Source organism: Oryctolagus cuniculus, chromosome 3, assembly GCF_964237555.1.
Source record: "Oryctolagus cuniculus chromosome 3, mOryCun1.1, whole genome shotgun sequence".
NCBI classification, from domain to species: domain Eukaryota; kingdom Metazoa; phylum Chordata; class Mammalia; order Lagomorpha; family Leporidae; genus Oryctolagus; species Oryctolagus cuniculus.
Genome location: NC_091434.1, coordinates 79,886,158 through 79,902,958, shown reverse-complemented (window position 1 = coordinate 79,902,958; position 16,801 = coordinate 79,886,158). Strand labels below are relative to the sequence as shown.

At 37.2% G+C, this 16,801-nt stretch overlaps 1 protein-coding gene across 13 annotated transcripts in view; it reads left to right on the top strand.

Moving 5' to 3' along the window:
* Positions 1-16,801, top strand: part of SLC4A10 (solute carrier family 4 member 10) — a 333,141-nt gene that overhangs the window by 150,611 nt on the left and 165,729 nt on the right. For all 13 annotated transcript variants that reach the window (XM_051848038.2, XM_051848035.2, XM_017342639.3 and 10 more), the window contains 1 exon segment: positions 8,776-8,922. In XM_051848038.2, coding sequence (XP_051703998.1) covers positions 8,776-8,922 — 147 coding nt within the window.

The following is a 16,801-nucleotide window of genomic DNA, read 5'->3' as shown; positions in this document are numbered from 1 at the left end:
CAGCTCCATAATTATGCACCAGTTGTGTTACATTCAGTTCATGGGAAAAAAACCCACACAGTTCTCTTTAACATTAGATGCTTTACCCCCTTCCTGCCAGCTAAATAAAGGAGAGTAATACATAAGCATTATTATTAACCATGGTCCCCAACTGCATCTCTTTTTTTTTTAACTTTTATTTAATGAATATAAATTTCCAAAGTACTGCTTATGGATTACAATGGCTTCCCCCCCATAATGTCCCTCCAACCCGCAACACTCCCCTTTCCCACTCCCTCTCCCCTTCCATTCACATCAAGATTCATTTTCGATTCTCTTTATATACAGAAGATCAGTTTAGCATACATAAAGTAAAGATTTCAACAGTTTGCACCCACACAGAAACATAAAGTGAAAAATAATAGATGATTTTTTAAATGATGATGAAATCAGATCAGACCTATTGTCATGTTTAATCCCAGTGAGAGTCAAGTTGGGAATTGATACTTTCTTTTTTTTTTTTTCACAGAAGATCAGTTTAGTATACATTAAGTAAAGATTTCAACAGTTTGTACCCCCATAGAAACACAAAGTGAAATATACTGTTTGAGTACTCGTTATAGCATTAAATCTCAATGTACAGCACATTAAGGACAGAGATCCTACATGAGGAGTAAGTGCACAGTAACTCCTGTTGTTGGCTTTACAAATTGACACTCCTGTTTATGGCATCAGTAATCTCCCTATGCTCCAGTCATGAGTTTCCAAGGCTATGGAAGCCTTTTGAGTTCACAGACTCTTATCTTGTTTAGACAAGGTCATAGTCAAAGTGGAGGTTCTCTCCTCCCTTCAGACCACTGGGATCTCACTCACAGAGATCTTTCATTTAGGTGGTTTTTTTTTTTTTTTGCCAGAGTGTCTTGGCTTTCCATGCCTGAAATACTCTCATGGGCTTTTCAGCCTGATCCGAATGCCTTTAGGGCTGATTCTGAGGCCAGAGTGCTGTTTAGGACATCTGCCATTCTATGGGTCTGCTGAGTATCTCGCTTCCCATGCCTAACTGCATCTCTTGAATTGCACTTTGTAAACATTCTGTCTACTATGACCTCAGTTGCATCAAAAATTGGTTTCAGTACTGGTACTTGTTATATCACTAAAATGCTTAATATAATTCTGAAACTGCTCAAAACCACATTGCTTTTCCTTCAGGAAATAATGCATACACCTTTGTGTATAGGAGGGAATTCTTAAAATTATGAATCTGAGAGTTTCTATAGCTATCTTACCATCTCCTGGCAAGTGTGGGAGGTGAGGGAGGCAAGAGGAGAAGGAGCAGGTCCTGGGTTGTGGTGGTGGTGGTGGTGAAAACAAACTTTATCTCCCTTACAAAAACAAACCTTAGAGAAGAGAAAGGAAAGTTCTCCAGGTTAAATGCTTTGAATTGTAAACCAGTAGCTCTGGGATTTCTTTCTCCTTTTAAATGTAAACACATGGCTCCAGGAAATAAATGTCTCCCTCTGAAGGTCTCTTTCTTTTCAGTCAACCTTTAACCCATATTGCAGTTTTCTTGCCTTAGAACTTCAGAATCATGCAATGACTTGAAGCTATTTTCTCTATAGTTCCTGCTAGTTCATTCCCCAAATGCCCACAGTGGACAACATTGTGCCAGGCCACAGCTGGGAGCTGGAACTTAATCCAGGTCTCCCACATAGGTGGTAGGGACCCCTACTTCAGCCATCACCTGCTCCTTCCCTAGGCATTAGCAAGAAGCTGGACTCAAGGGTGGAGCTGGGACTCAAACCCAGGCGTTCTGATATATATGAGATGTGGGTATCCCAACCAGCATCTTAACTGCTAAGTCAAACATCCACCTTTAAAATGTATTTCTGTTGATGAAAGTCCATAAATGTTTATTTCATCTTTAAAACTTAGTAAAAATTCGTAAAAAAATTTTCAGGGTTGTATTCAAATTTAAGATAATTGCTATAAATATTGCATATATTATCTGCAAGATTTAGAATAATTTTCTAGAAACTAACTTTTATTTCTGTAAAATTCAAACCCTGCTGCTTCTCTACTACCTATGTATTTCCAATGCTAGGCAGATTGTGATGAGTCTTTATTTTGTGATATTTCCTGTCCTGTACTTTTGTCATGAGTTTCACACAGTGGATGCAAGGGTTTGGAAACCATTTCTACTTCAAGATAAATAATAGGCATTTTTTCACATTTAGGAGTGACTGAAAATCAGATAAATATGATTTCCTAAACCTAACCTGAATGTATCTTTAACTCTTTTTCCCTCTTAGTTCCCCATATGGTTCACAGACACTTGCGTGTTCCTGTCATAAGGGGAATTGAGACAGGGAAAAAATGGAAAGAGACAATGGTTTTATGCAGTTATGTTTAATGTAACTTCCATTTACAAATTTTCCTATAAAGCATGATGATGAGAATACAGTGCAAACCTCTACAGGGCCTTAGAAAAAGGCTCATCCTGGGCCGGCGCCGCAGCTCACTAGGCTAATCCTCTGCCTTGCGGTGCCGGCACACAGGGTTCTAGTCCTGGTCGGGGCGCGGCTTCTGTCCTGGTTGCCCCTCTTCCAGGCCAGCTCTCTGCTGTGGCCAGGGAGTGCAGTGGAGGATGGCCCAAGTGCTTGGGCCCTGCACCCCATGGGAGACCAGGAGAAGTACCTGGCTCCTGCCATTGGATCAGCATGGTGCGCCAGCCGCAGCGCGCCAGCCATGGCGGCCATTGGAGGGTGAACCAACGGCAAAGGAAGACCTTTCTCTCTGTCTCTCTCTCTCACTGTCCACTCTGCCTGTCAAAAAAATAAAAAAATAAATAAATAAATAAAAGAAAAAGGCTCATCCAAGTGAGGGTACCTAAAACTTAAGCTTCAAAATTTATTATAGAGTAGTTTAACTATCTTATGAAAATATTATTTTTTCTTGGGTCTTATGGTGTTTTGTCAGTTTTCTAAAATACATAGTTTGGAGACTGGCTTTGTGGCCCAGTGGGTTAAGCTGCCACCTGCAATGCTGATATCACATATGAGTGGTGGTTCAAGTTCCAGTTGCTCTATTTTCAATTCAGCTCCCTGCTAATATTCCTTGGAAAGCAGCAGAAGATGGCCCAAGTGCTTGGGTTCATGCCACACACATGGAAAACCTGAATAGGGTTCTGGCTCTTGTAGCCTTTTAAGATTTTTATTTATATGAAAGGTAGAGAGAGAGAGAGAGAGAGAGAGAAGGAAGAAGGGAGAGAGGGAGTGAGACAGAGAATCTTCCATCCACTGGCTCACTCCCCAAATGGCTACAACAACCAGGGCTGGTCCAGGTAGAAGCCAAGAGCTTCTTCCAGGTCTCCCATGTGGGTTCAGGGGCCCACGCACTTGGATCTTCTTACACTGCTTTCCCAGGTACATTAGCGGGGAGCTGGATTGGAAGTAGAACAGCCAAGACTTGAAATGGCACCCATATGAGATAACAGCACCCATATAAGATGCCAGCACTCCAGACAGTAGCTTAACCCACTGGGGCTTGCCTTTCAATTAACTAAATAAATCCTAAAAAAAACAAAAACCTAAAAATTAATTATATATTTTCAAATAAATAATGTAGTTTGTTATAATTTATTTTTTCAGTCTAAATAAATATTTAATTTTATGTTCATAATTTTGTATTATTTTTCTTAAGCTGGGTCTCCACTATTAAGTTTCTGGATCTTCCTTTGAGGTTTTAATGAAACTAAAGATACTAGAGGTTAGGATATCGCAAGGCAGGAGCCATGTGGAATGCATTCCATTGAGATGATGGAAAAATTGCAGTTATTTTTCAAAGAAAAACCTTTAATGACAGAATCATTGCAAGACAGGAGTTTAAGAAACTGAAAGGAAAGATTGTTGCAAGAATCATGTATATCTATTTTGAAATTTCACAAATTAAGGCAAAATTAGTGTTGTAAAAAATATGATCAGAGATCAAATGTTTGAAAGTGAATGAGAACTACTTGAACCTTAGCAGATATCAGCAACCATGAAGCAAAATATCTAGTGGCTAATAAAATCTGAGGGATTTCAGGAAAAGTAGAGATAGGATCTGAAAGTGCCATGTGAAGCCAGCAAACACTGCCTTCCGATTCTCTGCCTGGCCAGGGGCAGCCCACATGAGAACTGCGGCAGAGAAGCATCCATCTCTGAGAAGTAAATGGACACAGTGTCCTCCAGAGAAAGACACATTTCCTCTGAACAAAAAAAGTAAATGGAACACTTGGAAAACTGAATTTTAGTTCATGGAAAGGGTTTCAGTCATTGAAGAGAAATGGGAGAATAAAGATAATTCTTACCAGCTTGTAATTTCACATATACTTTTATTCAGTGTTGTAAAAGTTATGAAACTTTTCCTCTATGCAATGAAACAGACAAGGGTGCCACTTGTAATCATTGTTATATTTCCTGTGGTCATTTTATTATTCCCATAAAACTTCTATGCTTGTTTCTTTCTCATTCACATTTTTCCTGTTTAGAAGTTCACTATTCTTTTTAAGTCATGTTTTGTGCTCCCATATCCTCATTACCTCTCAATCTTTTCTTGGACATCATCTTTCTTGCTATTTTCTGTCTTTTACTGTTTTAAAATCACCTGGCTACTGTTTTCCTCACTGCATTCCTTACTTTAGCAACAGTTGGGAAAAAGCAGTTTGCCGTCATAGAGGCAGTGCTCGTTTTGACAGGTAGCATCCCCACCTGGGATATGAAAGCTTCAACAGAGAGGAATTATAGGAGGCAAGGCAATCTCCCAGGTTCAAGAAGACAGCATTCGCTCCAAGTGCGACCTACACTTTCAGCACTTCCTTCCGCGACAGCTGAGAGGCAGCACCTGGTTACTTCCTCTAACTCCCTGTGCTCTGTTGATCTGGCTCACACACTAAAGGGGGTTGACTAGATTTGTTTGTTAATTGTGAGACTTGAAATATGACTTACCTGTTTGATCCTTTTGTTTCAAACATTAGGAAAAAGCACTTTCTGAATGAGATAGGTGCTATTTTTTGTACACAAGTAATTTGCTCAGAAAGGGAAAGTGATTTTTCCCAAGATTGTGTAATGGCTGTAGCAAGCTTTGATATTTAAATATTTGAATCAATCTCAGAGAGCATGCTTTTAATTATTACTCTATACTTTCCCATACAGCATAACATTATAATAAATAAAATAATAAATGAGACCACACACATAAGCATATAAAATCATTTCCATTTGTTTCCCGTGTCCAAAATTGAGCCAAAGGGCTTTTTGTGCATTTTATTTATCTATAATCCATTAATTGAATCAATCAATGTTGTTCACTTGCCTGTAATAGATACACACAGGACAGAAACTTGGATATAGAACTTATCATTTAGCTTGCTGTTTCCAGGAGATTAACCTATAATTATATTTAAGGTTAGAATAAACCAATATCCCTTATTAAAATATACATTTTATTAGATTTGATTCTGTAGTTTCCAGCTGAAATGCCATGCACTTAGTATTTTAGAAATCTCACCATTTCGCTTACCCATTTTCTGAAACTTAACATTACTATTTGGAGTTTGGTTTAGGCCTCCCTCGCTGAATTGTTCAGCTAGGGCTGCTGTAACAAAATGATCAGTCTGGGTAATTTGAACTGTAGGAATTTATTTTCTCACAGTTCTGGAGGTTGAGAAGTCCAAGACTGAGATGCTGGCAGGTAGGTTTCATTCTGAGGCCTGTTGTGAAGGTTCATGGGTGGTGGCTACAGTACATCCTTGTGTTACCTTTCTGTGCCCTAGGGAGGGAGAGAGGGAGGAGGCGGGGGGGGGGGGGGAGAGGGAGAGAATACACAAGGAAACTGGCATCTCTTCTTGTGAGAACACTAATTAGACCTGCACCCCTTATGATTTCATTTAAGCTTAATAACCCCCATGAAAGCTTTGCCTCCAAGTTACAGTCACATTCAGGGTCAGGTCTTCAACATATGAATTTCGGGGAGACCAAATTCAAGCCATTATGACAGTTTGCAGTATTTGGCATTTGAGAAAGTAAGACTATTTAAAAACCTAGGATGTTAATATTTTCTTAGGACTTTTTTTATTTTTACCAATACAATACTCTTTCATATGTAATCTACTTACTGACACAAATATCCTTTATTTGTTTATACTTTTGCTTCCTCATGACATTCCTGTATGGCTACTCAATGCTACAAGTATCTGTGAATCTTGACTTTTTAAAATTAGAAAGAAATGGGAGCCGGCGCCGTGGCTCAATAGGCTAATCCTCCACCTTGCGGCGCCGGCACACCGGGTTCTAGTCCCGGTTGGGGCGCCGGATTCTGTCCCGGTTGCCCCTCTTCCAGGCCAGCTCTCTGCTATGGCCAGGGAGTGCAGTGGAGGATGGCCCAGGTGCTTGGGCCCTGCACCCCATGGGAGACCAGGAAAAGCACCTGGCTCCTGGCTCCTGCCAGGATCAGCGCGGTGCGCCGGCTGCAGCGGCGGCCATTGGAGGGTGAACCAGCGGCAAAGGAAGACCTTTCTCTCTGTCTCTCTCTCTCACTGTCCACTCTGCCTGTCAAAAAAAAAAAAAAAAAAAAAAAAAAAAAAAAGAAAGAAATGGGGCCAGAGCGATGGCGCACTAGGTTAATCATCCGCCTGTTGCGCCAGCATCCCATATGGGCACCGGGTTCTATTCCCGGTTGCTCCTCTTCCAGTCAAGCTCTCTGCTGTGGCCTGGGAAGGCAGTGGAGGATGGCCCAGGTGCTTGGGCCCCTGCACCTGCATGGGAGACCAGGAAGAAGCACCTGGCTCCTGGCTTCAGATTGGCGTAGTACTGGCCATGGCGGCCACTTGGGGGGTGAGCCAACGGAAAGGAAGACCTTTCTCTCTGTCTATCTCTCTCATTGTCTGTAATTCTACCTGTCAAATAAATACATAAAAATCTTTAAAAAATATTAGAATTGTTTTTAAAAGTTTTATATTTATAGAGAAACTACACAGACAGTACAGAGTTCCCGAATCTTCCCTCTGTTATACAGTTCCCTCTATTATTAACATTTGTCCTGAGCACATTCTCCATATGAAGTCCATTTTTTACACTGTTTCACCTTGTGTGAGGTAATTTCATGAGCTTTGGAAAATGTATAAAGACGGGTACCCATCATTACAGTAGTCTACAGGATGCTCTCAATTTCCTAAAATAATTTCTGTCACCTGTTTTTTTTTTTAGGTTTCTCCCTCTGCATGCTGGATTCTTTGGTTAGCCATTTCCAGGTCAACTCTTGCCTTTGACACCATTTTACTGTCAGTCATTGCTGTTCTTAAACCCTGTGTGAGGACAGCATTAAGTAAAAGTAGAGAGATGTGAGAACACCTGGCTGTTCAGGGGTGAGGGAACATACACTGGCTTTTAGCATGTGAACCTGAGTAAATTGTCCTGCCTGTTGTACAAGGCCTTATCACAAAAATTGAAATAGGCAGAGTTCAGATATTGTTTGGAGCATTTAAATATTCAGACAATTTACTTAAAATGTATATTAAAATAGAATATTAAAGTTATATCCTGTAGACAACAGAGAGCAATAAATGAATTCAAAGCAAAGAAATAATACGGGAAGATTCGTTTATTTTTTTTTTTTCAAAAAAGACATCATAATTCAGAATAAGTTTCAAATGTAGTAAGATTGGGACTAGGGGAATGAAAACATTAAGGAGACTTACCATAGTCTGGTAGCAGACAATAAGGTCCAAACTATAATATCAGTAGTGATATTGAAGAGTGAATAGTTTTAAGAGATGCTAAGGAGTTGGGAGCCATTGTAAATTGAATAGAATTTGAGATGACTGGGTAGATGGTGCATTTGCTGACATAGACGATATATAGCTGATACTTAGAGGCAAAGGATTAGTTTCATGGACTTACTGAGTTTGACATGCCTTCCCCAGAGGGATGCCCAGAGGGGAAGGATGTCCAGCTGAGTATGTCTAGTAGGTGGACAGAGATGTAGATTAGCAGTCCAAGATAGTTTCTGGCAACAAAACATAGCTATCAGAACCTGTAAGATATGTAAGTAGTAGTAGTAGTAGCAGTAGTAGTAGTAGTGGAAGTAGTAGTAGTAATAGCAGCAGCAGCAACTGTGGTAGTTGAAATCATGAAGCTGAGAAGAGAGTCCCTGCGGGTCTCCAGCATTGAATGGGTAAACAGAAGAAAAATCGGCAAAGGAAAAATATGAAAAAAAAAAAAAAAGAGGAAGAGGGCCAAGAGAAAATAATGTGGTATAAAAGTGGTGTCAATGTCTACAGCCAGAAACAGTGCAATTGAAAAAGCTCCCTGGGATTTGGCATTATTAGGGACCTTGGTGAAATCTTTTTTGTTAGAAATAGTTTTTCACATACACTAAATGTGAAGGCAAGTGAACTGGTATGGTAACACAGTTGAGGACAGAACTTTTTTTTTTTTTTTAACAAGAAGCATATGATTAAAGTATGGGGAATAGACAAAGATTATTAAGACAATAAATAAATGATTACCAAATATATAACCAAATAACTGCATTGTAAGTGTTTATAATATCATGTGCATTTAGTGTTATAAACCCAAATTGTGATAGTCTTCATTAGGTATGCCAAAAGTGCAGTTCAACACTCCAAGCTTTACCTATCATAAACACTTGAAGATGATTTGGTGGATTGACTTTGAGTTTCCATTTTCATGCAAATCATCATCCTCTGTGCCTTGGAATAGTTTAGACTCTGATTTGTGCATTTATTTCCTAATGAAGGTCATCGAACACTATTTATTGGAGTTCATGTGCCCCTGGGAGGAAGAAAAAGCCATCGACGTCACAGGCATCGTGGTCATAAACACAGAAAGAGAGACAGAGAAAAAGACTCAGGATTAGAGGATGGAAGGGAGTCACCTTCATTCGGTAAGGATCTTTCTTCTTGTTTTTTTTTTTTTATTAATTTATTACTGTAATATACTTGTTTTTACAATCCATAATTTGCAGTAATGTTTCATAAAATAGTTTATACTTATATAAAGCACATTGGGCAGACTGGGGAGAAGTAGGAGAGAGAAAGTTTGTTCTTTGTTTTTCTCTTGTGTATCTGCTTTGTCAAGGTGAAAATGAATTTAGATTTATGATACAGGAAGCAAAGTGATGGAGTAAAGCTTAGTTTTTAAACTCTGGATAATTTATACAAGTTATAGTTATTGGTCTAAGATATTTAAAATTCCAGTGGAAAATGCCTTTTTAAAGTTCCCATTTACACTAATGCCAGTGCTGCCTGAATTTCAATCTTAGTACATTCTACTATTTTGAATGTTCTTATTTCTAAAGTATATATTGAATACCAAAAGTGGATTATTGTAGTTATTGCCCATTCCTGAATGCCATGAGAGTCCATGTATATGACATAGCCTGGAACCTGGCTTTCAATGCCTTAAACTTCTCATTACCAGTGACCTTCTCTGTCACTGCACTTAGCTCACTTCCTCACCCATGGCTCCTCCATCTTTGAAGGCACTAATTCAGTCACCTTGCTCTCTCACTATAGCTTCTCTCCTTCTTGCCTGTTTGTCCAACTGCTTAACCTCTCTAATCTTGTTGTCCCTAGTTATGTCATTTTCCCCTTATCTTATTCAGATTTAATAGCCTGTAACTTTAGTAATACTTTTGCTAGTATGCTAAATGCCTTAAATGCCCTGTTTTAGTTTTATGTATACCTTTGCCTGCTCTTTTAAAACCATACTTAATGTTAAGGTTCTCCCATATACCTACTTTTCCTGGCTTCCCTAAACCAACATATTGGGTTAAAAATAGTGATTTAACAGGTTTAATTGTAACCATTATAAGTTCATGTCTCAAGCAAACCTTCAACACTTCCTCCCAATTTTCTTGCATTTATTTTGGTTTTTGAAATACTTATTTTTCAACCTTCTTCACAGTTCTCCATCATCATTATTCAGTATATTACCTTGCTTTCTAGTTTAGAGGGAAATACATTATTAGAAAAAATTTCCATCTTATTAAACATATTGACCTGTATGCCCCCATCTGCCACTATATCCCTTATTATATTTACAGAAAAGAGAGTTTTTCCCCATTATGTTTATTTATTTGCTCTTACCATTTAAGAAGACTTACACAATTTATGGTTGAATTGACCTTGTCAGTTGGATTTTCCTCATCGCTTTTAAATATGATAATCTTTTTTAAACAGATACTCAACCACCCTCAAAACTACATTCCTCTTTTGGCAGTTCAGAGATGAAATAAGTTAATTGCATGTAAAATTTGGTATAAGAATTTTACATTAAATATGCTAAAATATTGGTTTATTGTGTATCTTCACTAAGTGTTGCAAAGAGGTGTATGGTCTTTGATTTTTTTTTTCATTTTTTTAGGCTATGTCTTTTTTTCTTTTTAATTTGACAGATAGAGTTATAGACAGTGAGAAAGACAGAGAGAAAGGTCTTCCTTTCATTGGTTCACTCCCCAAATGGTTGCTTCGGCTGGCACTGTGCCGATCCGAAGCCAGGAGCCAGGTGCTTCTTCCTGGTCTCCCATGTGGGTGCCGGGGCCCAAGCAGTTGGGCCATCCTCTACTGCCCTCCCAGGCCACAGCAGAGAACTGGACTGGAAGAGGAGTAACTGGGGCTAGAACCTGGTGCCCACATGGGATGCTGGCACCACAGGCAGAGGATTAACCAAATGAGCCATGGCGCTGGCCCCTAGGCTATGTCTTTTAAGCCTGAATATGTTTGGATAATTTTCTCTGTCCCATAATTAAGAAAAAAGTTCATAGGATAAGGCTAATGGAAGGTGTGTTAAAAAACATTCTCAGTCTACACAAACTCATATATTTTTTTTTTACTTGGGGAGTATTGTCCTGTTATAGGCAGTTCTGTTCCATTTGCTTTGTTGTCCTCTTCATGAATATTAATCATATGAGTTATCTGCATATTGGATTTCTGATGTTCTTCTGTGGTTTGAAAGGCAGTCTCTCATATTATCATTTAACTATCTGTTAATGTTGATTTTTGCATTTTCTTGAATTTCTTTCTTATCTCCTATTTTCTTACATTTATTTCTGTCCTTTACTAATATCTTTTTGCTTTTCTGATGGATAGTCAAAGTTTTTAGATCCTATTGAGGATCCCTAGGTTTTTATTGGCATTTTCTTTTTGTGCTGAAGTAGGTAATTTACAGAGCTATGGTCATCCTATTGTAGTATATTTATAAAATCCTATTTTTTTCTTTTTAAACTAGACATAAGTGTATTCATGTTATATCATTCCAGCTATGTGCAAAGATTGCTTTGAGAAGCTGCTACTGGTATGCTCCTTTGTTTAGTTACAGGCATTAAACTTCTCTAAATGCTGCATACAAAGATACTTAAAAATGTTAGTGGAAAATGGAATTAAAAGATGTTTATTTTGTGTAAAAATATTTTCAATCCATGAAATCCATATTATGAAAAAAGTTTCTGTGAACATGTTTGAGGATCATTTGAATGCATGGATTTCAAAGTTGTTTTACCACAAAATAAACTCATTTTTAAATTCCATTTTCCACAAACCTTTTGAAGTACCCTCCTGCTTCTACCAGGAGTAGATGTTTGCTGGTAGGGAAAGTGAAAAGAAAAGTTGTCTGGATGTCCTGTACTCATATGTTAGAAGAGTGGTTGTCACTGAGTCAGTGAGCCAACATTAGAGGATGGGCCAAATGGCTCCCACAACTTCTGGTGTTTTACATTTTTTGAGGTAGGGTTGGGAGTGTAATGAAGAGACAACTGGGTAGACTTATTTCTTTCAAGCTCCATCTGCTTATAGTTAGTCAAAACTCCCTCTTAGATTCCAGGAATGGATTAAGATTTAATGGTAGTTTCATCATCTAACATTTGAAAAATATATTCATATAATCTCAGAAGTATTAATAAACAAATTAAAATAAGATATATATATATATATATATATCACCATTTGCTTCTTCCCTCTGCTCTGTCTTCTTTTTTTCCCCATAGCTGGATGCATTATGTCAGTTTTTCTATGATAGTGGTTATCAATATTGACTGTGCTCAAGAGTTCTAAAAACAGTGATACTCAAGCTCTATGCATGGGTGTTTTTACAAAAGTACCCTCAGTTGATTCTACTGTGCAGCTAAGGTCAAGAAACTTAGCTACTCAAAGTGTGGCCCATGAACCAGAAATATTGGCATCACATTTGAGCGTGGTGAAAATGCAGAATCTTGAATCAGAGTCTGTATACTAACAGTATTCTTAGGTAACTTGTATACTTGTTAAAATTTGACAAGTAGTCATTGGAAACTTTGTCAAACCATGTTGCATATTAAAATACTTTGAGGAGCTCTTAAAAATTACTGGTTCTGGGTCCCACCCTCAAAGACTTCTTTAGTTAATCCTGGGTGTTTTCCTAAAATGTACCTCAGGTGATTTAACATCCAAGTAGGATCAAGAGCCATTGATCCGAAGAAGCTTCTGCCTCTTCATTTGCTGAGACTTGGAAACAGGTCAGGTGGCCCAGATTCTCTCTCTAATGTGTCAGCCACTATTTTTGGATGCCAACTACTTCCTTTCCTCCCTCACCATCTGAGTATCTTTATTGACATTTAGAACTAAGATCTGTGTTTTTTTTTTTTCAGGGACAAATGTCTGCCACCCTAGTGATCTCTAAGTAGTAGAACTTCCTAGATTTTACTTAAAATATTTTTCCTTAAGAACTAATCTGTCTTTATCTGTGTTCCATGGACAGTTCAGTTGTCTTGATAATCAAGTAGTCACATTCTGAGACTGCAACTATGTCTTAAACACCACCCCACTTGATTTGTTTCTTGATATTCTACATAGAGAGGATATATGGGATTTCTATGCTGAAAGCGTCAAAGAAAAATTTCTGGCCACTTAAATATTAATTTTACTAGGAAGGATCATAAATAAAATTTTACAAAGGAATTCCTACAAATTTTTAAGAATTCAGCTGTCAGAGATAGGATAGAAGGAAATTCAAAGAAGCCTCAGTTTTCTCTGCTGGGGATCTGGAAATTTTAGGTGGTAGATTCAAGTTTGGATCTGTGAAGACATGGATTAATTTGGGTCCAAATCTCTGCAGAAAGCATCAATTTACAAAAAAGACTTTTGAGGAAATGTTTCAATTTTGTCACTCTTCAAAAGTTTTGTTGCACACAAAGACATCAGCAGAGTCGTATTTTGTTATATGACCCAATCATATAATTCAGTGTTATTAGGAGCCTGACTATGCTAGCACTGAATTCACGTTAAAGAGTGGGTCTTTATTATAGCCCAAAGAGATTATGCTTATGTCACAGATTGCAATGACTGAGTCCAAAGACAGATCCAGCTTTCAGCTGAGTGTTAAAAGTGGTGGTGATGTTCTGACTTTAGGCAAAGCTCTTAATACCGTCAAGTGCGTTAAACCTACTTTTGCTATTGCATTTAATAAATACTCATTCAGTAGTTCACTTACAGAAGTGATCATCAGAAGGCTTCTAAAATTTTGCAATTATTTTTAACATCAAACCTTATTGACCCTCTATAATTTCAAAGTATGCTTTCAACTGAGAACAGGAATGAGCTCTTAAAAATGCAAGTTGAAGCATAAACTTGAAATTGGTGAAAATGTGAGGGAATCAGGGAAATTCAGAACACTTTAATGTTGATTTTTTTTCCTCAGCCTCCCAGCCAACAATATAAAAGGAAAGCTGATAGGATAATACCAATTATCATTAGCTGACCTGTAAGCAGTAGAATAAACAAAAAAGAGACTGTATTAAATGCTTGTTTAAAATATGATACACAAAGACACTGTGTAAATTAGTATAATTCTGGAACTATACAAAAATTTTCCAATATTAGTAACTTGTACAAATACTTCAACAGAAATTAAAAAATGTAGAAAATGTGACTTCAAAGAGCTATTTTTAAAAAATGTATTAATATTTTCATCAGAATTTTCTGTTTCATGTAAAATTAGATATAGAAAAAATACACCAAAAATATGCAAGTATTTGAATATGCAATGAAGATTTATAGTGAAAGCTAATCTTTTGTATAATTTTTTGACAATCTTGAACTCTGTTTGAAGTATTACAGTTGTTTAATGGATTTATATTTCACAAAGAATGTCAATTTTTCTATTATATTTCTCTGTTATATGCAATTGCATTTTCTTGTTTTAATTATAAGAGAAATACCTGGTGACTATAAAAAAATTCTTGCAAGCTGTAAGACACACATGAGTATAATATGTTGTCCTCAGTCATATTATCCTCCCTAGAGGAGCTAATTTGACATTTTAGTAGGCATTTTCTTCTAAAATGTTATGTGCATTTTTGAATAAAAATCCTTGACTTATGAATTTTTTAAAAATTTCACCCATTATATTTTCAGATCTTAGCATAATTTTAAATTGCTCTAAAACTTAATCCATACTGATGTAACTTGATTTTATTTATGTCTATGTTACTTTTCTGTAAGTAGATTTAACTTCTCAAAAGCATAATTGATTCTCCAACTTTAATATCACTCTTCAAAAACATCAACCTTTTCAAGACAATGTATATTGCATTTTGTGTCAACCAAATTTTCAGCATCAGGAATGTAAAACAGTGAGCCTGCATCACCATTTTGATCACTAGGAAAGAGTGGTCAAGAGGTAGTGAAGCCCTCATCTCAGAAGGGACAACACTAGTTTTGCATAGTGTTTTCTGTCTCCAGGATTATTAGCCACCAATGCTCCTCTATCCTAATCTTGTCAAAGTTGCCAATATTTGCTCTGGGAAGACAAAAATGCTGCAGTAGTGCAATGAAGTATTCCACACAGAACTCTTACATATTTTGGCTCCAGAAATTTCAGTGATTGGTCCTTTTCTTTTCCAGAAATTATCTTTAATGTCTATACAAAATAGATAATATTTAAATACAAGACAAAACAATTGGAAGTTTTTATCCCAAGTAAAATGTACAGATATGTATCAACTGTTTAAAATTCTAAAATCAAATGTCTTGAATATGAGAAATATATTAAATATTTTCAATTTTAATTATTCCTCCTTAAATATTCCATATCTCTGCTAGACAAAACAGGAACAAATTTATTTCTGCAAATTACCTTTCAAAACAAGGTATGTTTTAAAAGTCATCAATTATTTCTGCATCACAACATTTAAGCCATTTTAGTCATTATTCTGCCTTAACCATTGTTGTTAATTCAAGTGACCATACTGCTGGTTCTTTTTAGTAAGAAAGGTTGTGCTTCATAAAATTCCTATGTCCTGAGTTCACTGATTTCCACACCAACTGTATCATGTCCCTGGTCTGCAAACATCTCGTCTCTATTGCTTTTTTCACAAAAAAGAAAAAAATAGTCTCAGTCTACCCTCACCTTTCAGAAAACTATCTAGATGCTGCTTTTTTTTTTTCTTAAAGATTTACTTATTTGTTTGAAAATCAGTTACAGAGGGAGAAGGAGGGAGAGATCTTCTATCCACTGGTTCATTCTCCAGATGGCCAAAATGGCCAGCACTGAGCCAAGCCAAAGCCAGGATCCAAGAGCTTCATCTGGGTCTCCCATATGGGTAGCAGATACCCAAGCACTTGGGTCATCCTCCACTGCTTTTCACAGGCCGTTAGCATGGAGTTGGATCATAAGTGGAGCAGCCAGGACATGAACCAAGGCCCATATGGGAGGTTGGCCTCACAGGCTGCAGCTCTACCTGCTACACCACAGCACCTGCCCCAAGATGTTTCTTTAATAGCTTATGCCCTTGTTCTTAATGAACTGCAATTTTGTAGGTCACCTACTTGTCTTGCTATTTTTTCAGAGTTAGCACTTGGGTTTTCTGTACCTTGGTATCAGGGTACTCTTTAAAGTTTTTGCATCATCTCTGGTATCATGGGCACCTTTGTCTCACAGGCACATGTTTCCAGTGCTTCACATATTGCCGGCTGCAGACCTCTTCGATGAGATGTTTTTTGTTGGCTGACTGTTACTCCTTTAACTCCCAATTGTGTTATAATGTAAGAATATTGAGATGTGTCTCATTTTTTTTATTATAAGCTACCATTGTTCCCTAGTTTTAAAACACAGGCACATAAATGCACAACTCCTTGAATAACAAACAAAAGCTTTTATGTGAATGCTGCTTCAGCACCCTCATTCCTTCTGTGTTTACTCCCAGTCAGTATTCCCCCTTCTCCTTCAAAGAATCTCTGGCTTGTCTTCTCATGCCAATGTTTTATATGTTGTCAAAATTATTCAGGAGGCATTTCTTCTTCCATATTCTGTTTGTGCATTTGCCAATGTTTTTGAATTTAGCTGTAGTTTACTTATTTTAATTACTGATGTGCTTCGTTATGAATTCCATTAGTGATGGACATGGGGATAATATGTAGCTAGGAGCTATCATGAATAATGTTACTGTGAACATTCTTGAATATGTCTTTTGATGTCCATATGCGTTTTTCATATATAGGAATGAAACTATTGCTGAGCCATACAGTATTTATATTTTCAATATTAGTAGATAATGACAGTTTTCAAAAGTTAGGATATATATTTATGCTTCCACTAGCAAATCATGAGAGCTTAAGTTGTTTTACAACATTCCTAACATTTGATAATTTCATTCCTTTAATGTTAGCCATCTAATAAGGTGTGTAATGATGTTTCATCACTTTAATGTCTTGATTACCAACGAGGCTGAAAAATTTTGCATGTGGTTTTTTGATTATTTAGATATCTTCCTCTATGAAATGCATATCAAA